Below are 16,221 nucleotides of genomic sequence, written 5' to 3' on the forward strand. Positions count from 1 at the left end.
AATAATAAATTTTTATAAGAACATTTACACATCATCTTAATAATTGTAGATCGTATATAAATATCGTTTGTATTAAGTATCCTAATTTATTAAGATATGTAGAAATAAAATATAAAAAAGTAAATTTAAACTTTATCTTAAGATATTATATAATATATATTATATATATATGTATTGTACATGTAAGAAAATAAAATTCTTATTTTTTTAATATTAAATATTTATAAAAAAGTTGTATAAAACATTATGTTTCTGCTACAACACAATGTCTCTGTGCATCATCAGGTTTTCTCCATTCAACATTATTTCGTGTGTCTGCAATAAAAAACAAGGGTCTTTTTTAGTTTTTTCACCATAATCTACAGAAGTTACATCTTGGCGATTTAAAAATGATTTGCAATTCTTTACCTGGTGTTTTATGTTTTAAGTACAGAATATGAAGAATGAGATACATTAATGCGGAAAATGCTGCGAGTACTGAAAATATTCTTAAAGTGATTGCACCACCGACTTTCTTGTAGAAGATACCTCCTATTAAACTACCAACCGCGAATCCTGAAAAAAATTCAAATATTTCAAGAATTTTTATTAATTGCAAAAATATAAATCTATACTATTTTTGCAAAACAATTTTTTTTTACAAAAAAATAATTTTCGATGTATAACTGTAACGAATTCTTACCGAAGCCATCGTCCATCCCTGCCACAATTCCTTGAACGGTTGCTGATGTGCCGGGTGGTGATACTGCGCTCGCGTATGCTACTATTGTCGTGTAGCAGAGCGCGTATGATGGTCCTTGCATGAAAAATTCTACCGGAAGTACCCACCATGGTGTTGGCGCGAAAGATATTAATCCTAGACGCAGTGCGTAGCATAAAAAGCAGAATGTAAAGGTGTAACCATATCCAAACTTCTTCAATATTTTACCTGGAGAAAGAAGAAATTTGAGATTATATTTATAAGCGTAAAATACTTTCAATTGTACACTTATTAATATTATTTATGTAATTCCTAAACTTTATGATACAGAAAAATTTTTTATGTGTACCAGAAAACGAGAAGAATATTATTTCGCCACCGAGAGTCTCTGCGGCTACTATTAGACCCTCTATTAACTTAATTTCACCCATATATCCGGTTGCCATAGCAAGATCTTCTAAATACCTAGTTAAAAAACATTAAATAATAATTCTATTTGTATTTCTATCGAATTATGGGAAAATGCCCAAAAATACAATAATAGAAATAAAAGTTTACCAAAATAAAAAGTAAATCATGAAGCTATCAAGAATACCAGCGAGGGTAGCAAAACATAGAAATATAACGATAGGTTTTAATTTCAAAAGAGCACATACATCCTTCATTATACTTTTCGAACTTGACATGAGTGGCAGCTGTAAGAAAAACATATAATAAGAGATGAAAATAATATAATATAAATAAGTAAATATAATATAAATAAAACTATAAATATATAAACATATATATCAAATAATAATGTATAAAAAAATATAATATAAACAAAACTGTCTCTCTCTTCTTATATTATTTTTGCCACTTTTTTTTTTCTTAATTCATAATACAATTACCTCTAGTTTTCTGCAGCAAATTAAATCGACACAAGTAAATGCAAACACGAGAAGAAATGCTGGCGTATAAGTCTTATAGATTCCTCCTTGCGACCACAAATCTACTGTGTAGCCGGATAGAAATGCTGCGATACCAAAACCAATCGTACCCCATACTCGTTGTCTACCGTACCCCATTTGTCCACCTTCACCTGAAAGGATAAATAAATAAGTTGAGAAAAGCATTTCTCCCTTTTTCATAATATTCATGTATAAAACTGGACAGCTAAATTATTGCAAAATTACTTCAAATTATATGCAAATAATATTTTTATAAATATATACAAAAACTCTTACCTAATATGTCAAAACAAATTGCATCGCTTATACAATTGGAAACATTAAAACCAATGTTGCCAAGAGACATTAAGAGGACAAATCCCCAGAAAGTAATAGAAGTATATATACAATGAGTATCGTCGAAATCATGGCAGGTAACATTGCAATTATTTATTATCTTTTGATGACACAATGACGTTTCATTATTATTTAATAGACATGTAGTATCTGGTGAAATGAATGCTTCTCCTTTAACTGCATGAAAAGACACTTGTGTGGAAAAATTCGTATCCTTGCATGTCCAATAACACGTAGTATCTTTTGTACCGTTACACGATGCCATTGCTGAGGTATGCTAAATAAATAATAAATAATTTAAAACGTAGCTAAAAATGTTTGAATAGATTTATAAAAATAAATATATAAATTCATGTAATATTGAAATTTTTACTAAATAATGTTTCTTATAAGAATTCTACTATTATTGCGTTATTAATAAAAAATTGTATTGTAAAAAAATAAAAATTTACATAGTCCATATCGCAAGACGGCAAAGATGAACATGATATGTTTTGAAACTGATGATTCGGTAGCATTGGACCCGGCAGTATTGGTAGAAAGTACATCAAAATGTAACAACCACTCGTTACAGTAAGCAATGTTATAAATATCACTTTTCTCCAAGCGCGAAAATAGTCTACGACAAAGCCGAATGCTGATTTTGCGATCAGAAATAGAATAGGCAAAACCGCGGTTATGGAACCCATAATTAATGGCGAGACACCCAGTTGCTTGCCATACACTGGTAGAAACGGTAAAATAGGGCCCATAGCTAAAATTAGAAAAATAATTATTATTATCTTCTTGCAATATATTTAAAATAATAATTTATCAAACTATTAATAATTAATGTTTAATATCTTTAACGTTATTATAATATATACATTTCATAAATATAATACATATTCTGTCTATAATAAGTATATGATATATAAGATATATTATGAAGATCTTGAGTGTATATTTTATATTTTCATATTTTGTATAGTTATATATATAAATATATTCTTCTCATTATATAAATATATGTATCTCTTTATATTTTGTCATGAAGAAGACATGAAAAAAGTTTTAAATTAGATAAGAATTCTCTTAGTGGTAGTATATATAAAAGAAATATATTTACCTGCCATAAAAAAGAAATAGTGCGCCTTTACAGGCAATTGCTTATAATTGATTTTCATGATATTCAGATAAAAAAATAGATACTGGTATATCCAAAAAATTTTGTATCCTTATACTTTACACTTTTATGCAGATAAAAATATTAAATTGATGCAATCATGTTTACAATTTAATAGTAAAATAATATTACTCATACAGCACATGTCCATAAAAGTCTAAAAGCGACTTAAAGCTGTTTTATCGATCTTTAAGATATCTTTTAGCCTTTTTTATGCTGCTTAGGTTACCTGCAAAAATATCGTGTAAAAGGTATTTCCACAAGTATATTACACATTTTAGCAGAATGTTATAAACACATTTGGCATTTCCGCGAAAATTATATTTCATATAAGATTATATATTTCATAGAATATCGCGTGTGCATTTGAATTTGAATCGCCATTTATATCGCGATTTATATTGGAACTTCAAAAACTACAAACTTCAAACGCTTCCAAAATGGCGCCGCACGATGCTGCGATCAGCTGTTTGTTGTCATATCATTGACACACGCATTTTACGCATGATTCAATGTTTTTTTTTTTTTATAAGCACTCGTTCGCTTGTCGTACACTGTTGCTTGTTGATCAATCGTTACTCGAATATCAGTCTCCAGCCAGAAAGCTGTTGTTCGTCATTCGATAAATTCACCGTATTTATGCTGCAATCCAGCGCATCCAGCGCAAGAAGTTTGCCCCCGACAATTTTTCAGGCCTCTTAATCGTTTAACGAGCTGCATGCTAAAAGTGATACGACTATTAAATCGGAGAGTACCTATATATATATGTGTGTGTGTGTGTGTGTGATCGAAAATACACGCGTTTCTGCTGTCGCCTCCCCAGTTACACTTCTCGCACTTTCGGTACGTAAAAGATGAGACACGTGTATATATATTCGTCCTTTGGCGAGATAAAGAGAAAAGATGCACGGAGCAGAAGGTGCAGTCTCAAGTAAGCTGATTCTCTCGTACTGCTTTAATTAAATGTCACAATTTTCACTAACACTTCTAAAATCAACACATTTCTCGCGTCTGAATACTTAAATGCGTTGTATCAAAAATATACGCTTCAATAGAGCGAGTGCTATTACATAACTATGTCGGCGGCAAAATGAACCATGCATATGTAGCGGGACAGTCTTCTAAAGTTCAATTTCGAAATTATTAAGTATCAGACACATCCGTCTCATTATATAAAATATTATCTTATTTCAGTAAATAATGCATTTGAATAATAAACTGCTCGACACCGCATTTTCGATTCACTAAACATTGCATGTTGCAAAGTTTAATAAAAATACGATAATGTCAAATGTGACTCGTTTAAATTTATTTTTTAATCTTTATGCATATATTCTTTGTACGCGAAGTTGCGAAATTATCATAAAAGACAAAGTTATAATAAAGATCAATTCTAGATTTTACAAAAAAGAACTACAACTGCGAAACGTTTACTCGTGACTGAAACACCTTATCCTATTATATCTGTGGCAACTGCTCTCGCGTCATTATCTCCGAGAGCACGATAACGATGCAAAGTTATCTCGTCGATAGTAATAGCGATTTTCTATACTTTATCTTGCACAATATTGAAAATCATGTAATTTAAATTTTAATATACATATATATATATATATATATATATATATATATATATGTATTAGACATACATGCTATAATTATCTATTTAATTATATATATTTATCATTTGCTGATTTATATCACAGCAATATCGCCGGAGAAATCTTCTCGTCTGATATCGATATTATTCTGTTTAATTATCGATAATGCGGTGGAAAATCAGTTTTTATAAATAAGGACAATAATCTAATTACATTTTTATATGTTCTATTATCTTGCCTCTAATTCACTTGAAGGCCTTTTTAATTTCCTCGTCAGGTCACGTTGCAACGTAGGAAAGTCCGACTCTCGTATTAAATATTTACGTTATCTTCGCGATGATTAGCGCAGAGAAACGCTTGAATAATAATATCTTGGAGTATACGATTATATTCTGAATTGAGATAGATGTTACTTGATGCTCAACTCTTTAACAATGCATAATATATTATCATATAAGAGCGTATGGATGTTCTAGTCATAAATCTTATTTTTTTCAAGCTTTATGATATATCAATCTCTTCACAAATAAAGTGCATTCGTATGCGTACAGAAGCTAATATCAGAATCAAGGACATCTTATCTCACTGCTAATTATCGTGACTCATCATTATAATTGTCATAATTTCCCGCCTACTTCTCTATACCCATAAATAATCGGTCTTTGCATATTGTCTTATACATATTGTTCTGTTCATCTTGTCTCATCTGTTGATTTAATAATTCAATTAATTTATGTTCAATTAATAAATTGTTATTTAAATAAAAACTAGAAAAAAACAAGAATAACATGTATATTTCTAATAAATTATAAAAATATTTGCTTTTGTAAATATTTGTTTTTTTTTAAATTTTTGTATAATTGGATAATTTTTCTAAATATATATGTAATATGTAATAAAAAAATTATTTTTGTTATAGTAAGATAGATAAGATTATGTTCGAAGCTTTCTAAATAAGACCGCATATTAAGTATGTATAAAATAATAATTGGACAAATCCAATTATTATTTTATACATACTTAAAATGCGGTCTTATTTAGAAAGCTTCGAACATAATCTTATTTATCTTACTATAACAAAAATAATTTTTTGAAAGGCATATTTTGTACATAAGCACGTTCTGTTTTATAAATATGAGTTTAAAAAGCGTTTATAGTTTATATAGAGACTCTTTTCGATTAATTTAGAAGTAGGATAACGCATGTTCTTTATCATTATGTTGTAAAATTATGAGAATTTATAAATTTCAAATGAGAATAATTCGCGATATTACTAATAAATAGTATGAATTATGTATATGAACTATAATTACATTACTATTAAATAAGCAGTCTCATCTATTGAAAAAAAATCCATTGAAAAAGTGTATAAGGAAATAGGTATAAATTACGTACTTTTATCAATTATAAATCAATCGTAACAAGAAAAATATGAAATAATTCTTTAACCAGAAGCTTTTGTCTTTTTTTGTAACATGAATTTTTTTTCTTATGATTTACTTAGATTCTGTCATTATGTTCCAAATTTAATTATCTTAAGTGATAAATCAATTCCTCATCAAGTCTGTGAATTAAATTTCTCATACTCTGACAATGTGATAATAGAATAAATAAATAATAACATTTATTAGTTCATCTCTAAGCTAATACGTGTTTTAAAAATTCATATTTTTAAAAGTATCATACGCGCGCGAAAATCAGAAAGAGTAAACATAACGATTATAAAAAAAAAAAAAAACGTTTTTATAATCTCTCAGAAATATATACATTAAAAAGCAAAAAAAAACATTCAAAAATATAAGCTTTAACTTTCAAAACACTTCCTGTAAACAGCGTTATTCTATCTTGGTCTCTCATAAGCAATGTCACTTTCATAATATAACACGCGTCGTACGCATTATATAGAAGTTTCCCATCTCGATCTCTTTCTCTCCCACCAGATGCGTTAATGTGATTCCAGTTTCTTACACACACGCATATACAGACACTTGACGAAATCAGTCGGATCGGTTAGCATCAGCTGTGTACCAAGTCGCCGGACAGTCGGAAGTTTCGATCGGTCGTCACTCGTATGTGTTGTGAATTTTAAAGTTCAATGCAAATTTTTTTCTGCGAATACTTGATTGCATTGAATAAAATTCTCAAAGTCGGATTATTTTCTACAACTTAACTGAACGTATCTCAACTATTTTTTTTTTTTTTCCAAGAACAAGCACGATGATGAGCAACTAAGACGAGTGAAAAATTGCCGCTACCACATGTATAAGGAGAATCTCGATATAAAGTATGCAATGAAAGAAACTGTGATCATTTGTAGCCGTCTCTTAGAACGAGCATCGTGCGACGTTTTTCAAAAATGTTTCAAAACATTTAATAATTATTTAACAGTAAATATTCAATAATTTAGACATTTTCGAATATATTTTCAGAAGCTTAGAAATTTCAATACACGTGTTTAGTGATATAATGCATAAATACACACTAGAATAAAATTATAACGAAGTAAGTTTTGACTTTGAATTATAACTGACTGCAAATTACACAAGCTTAGTAAAACTTATAGATCGGTTTGGCCAGTTGTACAATAAGATATTCTTTGTCTGCAAAAAAATTTCAAGGTTAAAAAGCGAAAGTATACGATTCGTCGAGATATTTGGCGTCGACAAAGTGCATGTTCTTGTATTAAAAATCACGCTATTGCTCTTACTTACTTTTCAAAAATTATTGTTAATATTTTTTAAAATAATAATAATTGTGTAATAATAATTTGGTTTTACAAAAGTACAAAATGTCTTTAACACGAATATATATATATATATATATATATATATCCTTAAGAAAAGGCACTTACAATGTTTTGAATCGAAAACTGTTCAAAATATAATAATAGTTATAAATTTATCACTTAGATAGTGTGGATACAGTCAAATCTTATTGAAAATTGATATTATATAGAACGAAATTATTTTTTGAAAAAATAATTTTTCTAAATATATATCATATTTAATATAAAAAATTATTTTTGTTATAGTAACATAAATAAGATTATTAAAAGTTTTCTAAATAAAATAATTTTAAGCATGCATAGAATAATAATTTGTTAGAATCTGTGACATTTCGAATGTATGCATGCTGATTCAGGAAAATAACTCGGCGATAAGTTTATCGTAGTAAAACGTGATTACTTTACAGTCAGCTTTTATATGATAGCAATATGAATCTGGCAAATGTACATTCGTTAATCAGAAAAAACCTCTGTTCAAAGAATTATGTAGTAAAAAGATTTACCTATTCTCAAAAGGAATGGCGCCAAATCCGAGATCGATCATAGTTTTCCGCATGTTTCATTGGTTTATTTTCACGCTTGTCATCTTTGGAAACATTCACGGATCTGTCAATATCAATAACAAATGTAAGTAAAATTTAAATCGTGATAATATATTATTAGACAATAATTTATTTTACTAAAAATTTTTTAAAAGTATTTTTTATCGACGTATAAAAAGAAAAATATATTTCGAAATAATAATAAAGAATAATAATAATAAATAAATAATAAAAATATTAATAATAAGAGTGTGCCACGAGAAAAAGATTGTCAGTGTCATTGTTCAGTTAAACTGTAAATTGTAAAACTGCTAATTACGTCAAGCGAGTTATCGTTTCGTCATAAAAGGAAGTTGGAAGGTCGTATGGTTAACTATATTAGTTGACGCTTTCCGCGTTTTTTTTCACAAAGCAATTGTCGAAACAAAAATATTTTTCTTCAAAAAAAAAAAAAAATCTTTTAAAAGTTTTTACATACTAGTAAAATTGTATGCAAAATATTAATTCATAGGAAAAAAATATATGTAGAAATATCTGTAAAATGAAAATAATATAATTTTTATTATTTCAAAAAATGATGGCATACTAAAGAATACATCGTAACATTTTAGGGAGACTATGCGTAGTAAAAACAGAACACAATTCAAAAAGAATTATTTCACTTTGTACAAAACTGACTGATGAGACTCCAATAGCATGTGTCATAGAAACCGATAGGTAAGTATTACATATATAAAATTTTTTTGAATTTTTAGTTTTAATATTTGAAAGTTCTCTTTCTCGAGAAAAAGCCATATCTCCGTTGTTCCTTTTCTTCATCTATCAAGAATAACGATGATTGATTCCAATAATATTTCTTCCAATTAAAAAATAACTGTAATATTATACATATATAATAAAAAATACACATTATATATATAATAATAATATATGTCTTATATAAAAAATAATAAAACATACACATGATATACATGAATAACGATTACATCATCGATAGTATTTTGGGAGAATTGCAATTTTTTTTTATTCCTACAGATTTTTACGGAGATGTGACCTTTTTTAGAAAGACTTATTTTATGGTTCGATTAATTTTATTTTTTTTTATACGAGCAGACTTTTCATATACAAAAAATAATTCTAATTTAGGTTCGGCTGTATACATCGTATAATCAAGGGTGATGTCGATTTCACTGTATTGGAGCCAGAAGAACTTGTAGCAGTAAAAAACTACTACTTGTACAAAGTTTTAGTCATAAATGAATTAAAACTCATCCAACACGGTAATTAAGATAAAATTGTATGCAGAGTGTTTTAATGCGTTAAATTTCAAAGATTGATCTTTTGACAAATTTTTCAAATTTATCTTTTTTTTAATGAAAATGTCGAATCTTATAATTTTTTAGTTTTAATTAAAATTTAAAAAATTTTTGTTAAAACATAAGATTTATTCAAATGTAATTAAGTTATACATATTCTTGTACGTATTTACTCTCACACATGTTGAAAAAATTAATTACTATGGCATTATTATGCAGATTATCATTTCTAAAAGTATCCATATTTTAAATAAAATAATCATATTTTCAAAAAAGAGTTAGCCGACATTAACTTAATGTCAAAGTACAACAACCTTTTAAGTGAGACGCTTTTCTTTCAGAAGCGGAGAGTTTTCAAATAGTGGCCATAGCGCATAAAAATGTGCAACGCATATGGGACATTCAAGGCAAGCGATTATGTCATCCTGGCTTTAATAATATGGATACAGTTTTTTCAACGGTTAGTGAGCATTTTTTTCTACAACGCGAGCACGTTAAAATTATTGCTCTTACCTGGTGTATTATCTATCATATATTTCAGTATCTTGAGAACTTATTAATTCATAAAGAATGCGATTCCAACATGACGTTATTCGAGAACAGAATACACGCTTTGTCCAAATTCTTCGAAATGGCTTGTATCGCTGGTCTATGGTCGTCGGATGCGATATTTGATTATCAATTGAGTACGTAATTCTAAAAATATAAATACATATATTAAACTGTGGAAAGTGTAATTTTTAATAATTTTTTCGTATACATATATAAAGTTTTATTACGGTTTACAGAATCGAAATACAAGAATCTCTGTGCTGCGTGCGAAAATCCTTCCAGTTGTTACAACACCGATAAATATTATGGACGACAAGGTGCTCTATTATGTCTCACCGATAACGTGGGGGACGTCGCTTGGGTCAGATTGGACGACGCTCGCGTACACTTTAAGGTAAAGATCAGCTTATCATCCATATTCGAGCTCATTGTTCTTGACTAAGAAAAGAAAAAAAAAAACAATTCGTGTAATAACTTGGAAAGAATCAATCACGTCTGCTGATCTAAAAGAAATCTACGACGGATTGTAGCGCGGATTTCTCTAACGCAATGGTATTAACATCAGCCGTGGCTTGATGCAGGCCGAAATGATCGATACGCAGGATTACAAGTTTCTGTGTCCGGATGGTACTACAAAACCGCTTAAATTCGATGAACCATGCGGTTGGATATCGAAACCGTGGCCGGTCGTCATAGCTACAATGTAAGTGCAATTTATGTTTTCCTAATTTTAATTCACTTTGACACTTTGATACGCGAGATTGAAGAATCAATTATCAGTTATTTTAATTAATTTTTTTTTTACTTAATTTTCGTTAGGAAAAGTGCCGCAATGATTGCCCGCACGATAAATTCCAACACGACAAACTGCTGGAAAAACAACCTGTTGCAGCTAATGGAAAGTTATTATATCACTTTGACCAATGTAGACACACTGGAAGTACCATCCGATTACTTATCCCGATGTAATGTATATATACATCGAATAAAATCTACAATTTTTGTGCTTCACATATTTGAATAATATCAGTTTTTTTCTCTCTCGTGCTTTAGATAACATATATTAAATTAATGTAAATTTTTTAAATGTAAGTTTTTTTTTCGAATTGCACAAACAAGATTAATTCTTATTATCATTAAGAATTTATTAACAATTTAAAGATAGTTAATTATTAATTTGTCGTTTATTAACTAAAATTTGAGAAATTTCAGTAGATTTAGAGAAATAGAAATTAATTGATCTCTATTTCTTTGAATCTATCTTTAATTAAAGAATATTTGAATTGATATAAGATTTTCTAAAAAAAAATATTTAGGAATATATATTTATTTAGAAAGAGATGTAAAATACCTGATATTGTTTTAACGTGACTCATATCTTCCGATTACAGTTCCAAATTTCATGAGCGCTTATGACCGATCGGGTTGTCGTCCTTCGAGAGAAGTTCGATGGTGCGTGGTATCCAATCTCGAATGGAATAAATGCGACTCGTTGAGAGCCGCGTCCATCGTTTATGGTGTGGAACCGGGAATTTACTGTTTCCAAGAAAAGAGTAGAGAATTTTGCTTGAAGGCCATACAAAACAATCTCATGGACATCTTTCTTGCACAACCTGAAGAACTTCTCGAGGCTAGGCTGTAAGTGGAGATCATCCATGGGGAAATATGATAGATGAAAAGGGAAATAGCGTTTTCCCTTCATTTTTAGATTGCTTTTCTTGTAGGAAAGGTTTGAAGCCTATCGTCCACGCGATGAGTAACACAAAAGAGGAAGTGAACAGAATCGTGGCAGTTGTAAAAGTTAATTCCGTATTTATGACCATAAAGGATCTCAAAGGTGCCACAGCGGCCTTCACGAACTACAGAAGCATCGGTGCGACTATAAATATATTTATATTTACATATATATATATATATATATATATATATATATAAATTAGAACATAATTTTATATTTGATGTCAACCGAATTATTTTTAATTGTTTAATTATTGATGTCTTATCAGGCTGGAACGCTTTTGTGACATTGATAAGAAACATGTCCGCCGAAAATTGGGATTGTTCAGATGCGCAGGTTGTTGCAAATTTCTTCAAGAACAGTTGTGTTCTCAATTCGAAAAGCAACAAAGAACTTCCAGCTAATTTGCACTCTTTATGCAAAAAAGGTAAGATATGATGGATACATAGTCGCAATTAAATATAAATGATTATCAGTCATAAAAATATAAAGATATATAATGTACAGAGACACGTGATAGATCATCATATCTAATTTTTGCATAATTTGCTAAAAATGACACGTAATGTATGAGAGATGTAAATCTCGTATGATAAAATTGACACTTTTCTCTGAAGTTAATAAATCCAGTGTAATCACATAAAAACGATTATATTATACACACACATGTGAATAACAGAGAATAGAATCAAGATTATATACGATTTTTTGCAGATATGAAGCAAGCGAACGACGATTTAGAAGCCTTCGATTATTTGACTTCGAATATAGTCGATGTTGCCTTCGTTAATCTCAAGAACATAAAAAGCAAGATAGAAGCTGGTAAGTTACACTGATTAGTTCAGCTTATATTGATGTTCTCTGTATTATTTCTATATTTAACACATACCTCTTTTATAATATCGCAGGTGATTTTTATCACGAGAAAATTGATCATAGAAACATCAATCGGAAGCCCAAGTATAGAATATTAGGTCCTTCGATAGACACTTTGCAAGGAATTCCGTACTTGCTCGCTTGGACAACTCTTGGTTCGGTATAGTTCTTTTTTCTTTAAGAGTAATTTAATATTAGATGCGTTCTTTTCTTTTCTCTCTTTTCTTGTAATTTTGCTCATTAATTCGTATTTCTTCTGTCTTGATAGATAGTATCAAATGAGAATATCACAGATCTAAGACGCCAGGAGATCTATTCCGTACTGTTTGAAATGGATAAGTTGTTTGGGAAGAAACACAATGGACAGACACCTGCGTTCTTGTTGTACGGGCCTTACAACGGCAATCGCAGCATTATCTTTCCCGTAAGTTAAATTCAAAACACTGGAAATATAAAATTACGTAATTTAATACAACAAAAAATTTAAAAAGGTAAAATTGAAGCAATGACATTGCCGTAAAAAAATCGACAAAATTGTTTCAAACTCTAAAGCTCGCTCTTATGCTTTAGATATTTAAAGACAATAAATAAGTTGAAGCAATAATTACAAGAATTATTTTCGCCAGAGATGTACCCATTGTAATTTGCTACGACTCTGACTTTGATTGAGATTTGATTGGTAGGGTTCTCTGCTTAACGTTTCGGCTAATCGGCATCTTCGCACATACAGTCTAATGGACGTTCGAGGACGTCGAGCTTCTCCGAAAATCTTTCATTTCTCGCGCATCCGTAATATACGTAGCCCTTGTTGCAATACGCCCAGGGAAAGTGAGCGCACTTGAAGGATACGGACGGTATTCCTTCAGCGGTCACCGCGATCACGCCCACGTCGGGTTTCGGTGAAGACACGCCGACCTTTTCCTCGAAATCCCGTAATACCGCAGTGATCGCTTCATCAATCGACCTTGTCTTGCATCGCAATCGCTGTAGGATTCGCTGTGCTGGCGCGTATTTGTAGATAGCTTTGTCGCAACCCGAGACGGACACCGAGCCACTCTGATCGACGTAAATGCCGCAACCGATGGCTGTGCCAGTCGCGCTCACGCTTCCATACAGCTTTCCGACTTCTCCGGCCGTCGAGGTCCCGCTGGCGAGATGCTTTTTACGATCGTATGCCACTGCTCCGACCGCGCCGAGCTAATAATGTTCTTTTCGATATCATGTCTCACGAATAGCATAATTATAAGGTGAAAATATTTCTGTGTAATTAGAATGAAACGGTCACAACACAAAAATATTTCAAGTCCATAATTTGTCTAAAGAGACCTGTCTAAATTTCATATTTAAATTATATATTTTATATTTAAAATAGACAGAGAAAAACTCTTTCTTTTAAATAAATTATACTTTAGACTTTATGATTTAGAACAAGAGCAGATTAAATTTTTATTTTAGCAAAGAGTATCATGTTAGATACAAATTTAAGATACCATAAATTTTTGAAATTTAAAAAGATTCTCTTTATTACTTTTGCTTGAATATCTTATATATCTATGAATTTTAAAAAAATTATGAATTGAGTAACTTGTAAAATATCAGGCTCGATCATCGGAGATTCGTCTGATTTGATGATTGCGACCTCCGAGGATAAGCTTTTTTCCTCTTCTCCGTGTCTTTCGATTACACATCCTGGTATACATTCCTTCGTATCAGATTGTTTTTGGCCGTCTTGTAACATCTCTTGTGTCTTTCTCGTATCGTTCAATGTTTCTTACATTCGATATCATCAATTTTACAATTAATATTTTTTATATAGTTATTATATTGTTCCATTGTTCTTTATTTTTACCTTTATCTCTTTCTTCATGTAACGAGGTCTTTGAATCAAATGTTACGACCAATTGACCAGGCGACAAAATAGGAAGATTTGATTCCAAGGCGAACTTTTGCGCTCCTTCCTCGACTATCAATACGTGTTCCGTTTGTTGCAGGACTAATTTGGCTGCAAAAACGTTGAGCGTTTTGGACAGATCACTTTAGAGAGATAAACATTGAATTGTTGTGACAGACCTAACGTTATAGGATGCGTTATATTTCGAACGGCGCCTACGCAACCCACGCGTAAATCGTTTGTCATTATCGCAGCGTCCATCACGACCTCGCCGTTAACGTCTAAGGAACCTCCATACGCGCAATTAAAATATTTTTTATTCTCCATGTGACAAATCGCATGCTCGACAGCGTCCAGCGAACAGCATCCTTTAATTAGATTGCGATACGCTGCCACAGCAGCATTTTTCACCTGCATTCATTTGCCGCGCGTATATTGTATTTTTTTAAAAATATTTTATAAAACTTTTTCACATTGTTCGTTAAAATAATTTAACCTCGTCGAGCATAAATTTCCGTGCGTATCCAGGAATTTTCCCGGCACCTCCATGAACAATGACAACTGGATCCACTCGCGGTAATATTTTTTTCTTCTTTTTAATCTGCGTCTCGGCATCAATTCTGGCTAAGATCTCACTAATCCAGGAACAATAATCGCACATTATGTCAGTAATGGGTCTGCAATTTCAGAATTTTTATCGCTTTCAAATTTTCTACGAAAGAGTGTTTCCTGAAGAGTGTTTATTAAATATGTGAGGCAAACACACTGATAAATTTTGTTTAAATTTGAGATACCAAAGAATGCATCTTTTTATATATATATATATATATGTGTGTCATTTGCGAGAAAAAAAATTGCCGATGTTATTTTATTTTTTTTTATAAATGATAAATTATAAATTTGTTGTTGCAGGATGATACACGCCATTTAGAATTACATGGTCGTCAGGTACTGAGAGGACGCAATTATGACGAAATAGTGGAAGAGTTCATGAACCAGGAAGTTTGTAGTGCCGCGAGTACATGGCTCTCTCATTTTCTGGTATCTTTTTCCCTAAATATAATTGTTGTCATAATTCTAAGTTGATATCTTTGTTGAACTGTGAACAATGAACTGTACGCTCTCTAGGAACAAACAATATAATACAGAAAAAACAAACATATAATACAGAATAATCTGTTCTTGATGGTACAATCGACAAAAGGTTAAATTTACAAAAAAGAATAGATTTTTTTCTACACAAAGTTTTATATTTGAGAAAATGAAATTTTAAAAATATCTTTCCTCTGTTTTAAGCTTGTATAATTTTTAATGATGCATGTCATGAGTCGACAGATTTAACAAAACGATTAATAAATATAAAATTTGTTCATCTAAAAAGAGAAAAAGTATATATTCTTTTAATCTCGATATTGTAAGACAACTTTTATAATTTATAAGTATATTCATTTTGTATAATACATTTATAAATATTTATATTTATAAATATATATATATATTTATATTTATAAATATATATATATATTTATATTTATAATATATTTATAAATATTTATAAATTATATATGTTTATATTAAAAAGTAGCCAAAAATTATTCAAGCTCAAAAATAATAAAAGATATTATTTACTAATAATTGTTCAATTTTTCAAATAAATTTCCTCAAGAATATGAAAAAATTTATTCTATTTTTATAAAAATCAACTCATTTTCAGCTTATTTTTAGATAAAACTATTACTTTTTTGGTAATATCATCAATAATAGATTCG

General features: G+C 30.0%; 3 protein-coding genes across 5 annotated transcripts; 1 reads left to right on the forward strand and 2 right to left on the reverse strand.

Annotated features, from left to right (window-relative positions):
• Positions 1–61: 61 nt before the first annotated feature.
• On the reverse strand, positions 62–3,715 carry LOC140672071 (major facilitator superfamily domain-containing protein 6). The gene is made up of 10 exons (XM_072903902.1): positions 3,576–3,715; positions 3,095–3,380; positions 2,439–2,740; positions 1,927–2,263; positions 1,591–1,781; positions 1,259–1,395; positions 1,050–1,165; positions 683–928; positions 409–555; positions 62–315 (listed from the first exon to the last, which is right to left on the reverse strand). Exons 2-10 carry the CDS (start codon positions 3,150–3,152, stop codon positions 245–247), a joined length of 1,605 nt encoding a protein of 534 aa, XP_072760003.1. The 5' UTR covers positions 3,153–3,380; positions 3,576–3,715; the 3' UTR covers positions 62–244.
• Positions 3,716–3,952: 237 nt separating this feature from the next.
• On the forward strand, positions 3,953–15,807 carry Tsf3 (Transferrin 3). Of its 2 annotated transcripts, none has more exons than XM_072903900.1 (16): positions 3,953–4,082; positions 8,054–8,164; positions 8,691–8,796; positions 9,226–9,359; positions 9,737–9,855; positions 9,937–10,081; positions 10,184–10,341; positions 10,529–10,650; positions 10,767–10,912; positions 11,339–11,585; positions 11,672–11,820; positions 11,954–12,112; positions 12,400–12,507; positions 12,594–12,721; positions 12,830–12,985; positions 15,365–15,807. In XM_072903900.1, the coding sequence occupies exons 1-16, from the start codon at positions 4,055–4,057 to the stop codon at positions 15,536–15,538; spliced, it is 2,190 nt and encodes a 729-aa protein (XP_072760001.1). In that variant the 5' UTR covers positions 3,953–4,054; the 3' UTR covers positions 15,539–15,807. The 2 variants fall into 2 exon arrangements, with proteins under 2 accessions (XP_072760001.1, XP_072760002.1); XM_072903901.1 differs by lacking the exon at positions 3,953–4,082 and adding an exon at positions 7,008–7,036.
• On the reverse strand, positions 13,628–15,371 carry LOC140672074 (isoaspartyl peptidase/L-asparaginase). 2 transcript variants are annotated; one of them, XM_072903908.1, is made up of 4 exons: positions 14,949–15,371; positions 14,632–14,863; positions 14,411–14,563; positions 14,141–14,312 (listed from the first exon to the last, which is right to left on the reverse strand). In XM_072903908.1, exons 1-4 carry the CDS (start codon positions 15,111–15,113, stop codon positions 14,242–14,244), a joined length of 621 nt encoding a protein of 206 aa, XP_072760009.1. In that variant the 5' UTR covers positions 15,114–15,371; the 3' UTR covers positions 14,141–14,241. The 2 variants fall into 2 exon arrangements, with proteins under 2 accessions (XP_072760008.1, XP_072760009.1); XM_072903907.1 differs by having other exon boundaries at positions 13,628–14,331; positions 14,632–15,001.
• Positions 15,808–16,221: the final 414 nt, after the last annotated feature.

This window comes from Anoplolepis gracilipes, chromosome 12, assembly GCF_047496725.1.
Source record: "Anoplolepis gracilipes chromosome 12, ASM4749672v1, whole genome shotgun sequence".
Classification (NCBI taxonomy): domain Eukaryota; kingdom Metazoa; phylum Arthropoda; class Insecta; order Hymenoptera; family Formicidae; genus Anoplolepis; species Anoplolepis gracilipes.

Bases quoted from the DNA above. Each gene is read 5' to 3' on its own strand.
- LOC140672071 (XM_072903902.1), bottom strand. From the start codon at position 3,152: ATGAAAATCAATTATAAGCAATTGCCTGTAAAGGCGCACTATTTCTTT. The intron at 2,264-2,438 runs GTAAATTTTTAT...TTATTTATTTAG, and splicing joins CGTCTTGCGATATGGACTAT to CATACCTCAGCAATGGCATC. The intron at 556-682 runs GTAAGAATTCGT...AATTTTTTTCAG, and splicing joins AGGGATGGACGATGGCTTCG to GATTCGCGGTTGGTAGTTTA.
- Tsf3 (XM_072903900.1), top strand. From the start codon at position 4,055: ATGCACGGAGCAGAAGGTGCAGTCTCAA. The intron at 8,165-8,690 runs GTAAGTAAAATT...GTAACATTTTAG, and splicing joins TGTCAATATCAATAACAAAT to GGAGACTATGCGTAGTAAAA. The intron at 10,913-11,338 runs GTAATGTATATA...TTCCGATTACAG, and splicing joins ATCCGATTACTTATCCCGAT to TTCCAAATTTCATGAGCGCT.
- LOC140672074 (XM_072903908.1), bottom strand. From the start codon at position 15,113: ATGTGCGATTATTGTTCCTGGATTAGTGAGATCTTAGCCAGAATTGAT. The intron at 14,864-14,948 runs GTTAAATTATTT...AAATGAATGCAG, and splicing joins GGAAATTTATGCTCGACGAG to GTGAAAAATGCTGCTGTGGC. The intron at 14,564-14,631 runs GTCTGTCACAAC...ACGTTTTTGCAG, and splicing joins AACGCATCCTATAACGTTAG to CCAAATTAGTCCTGCAACAA.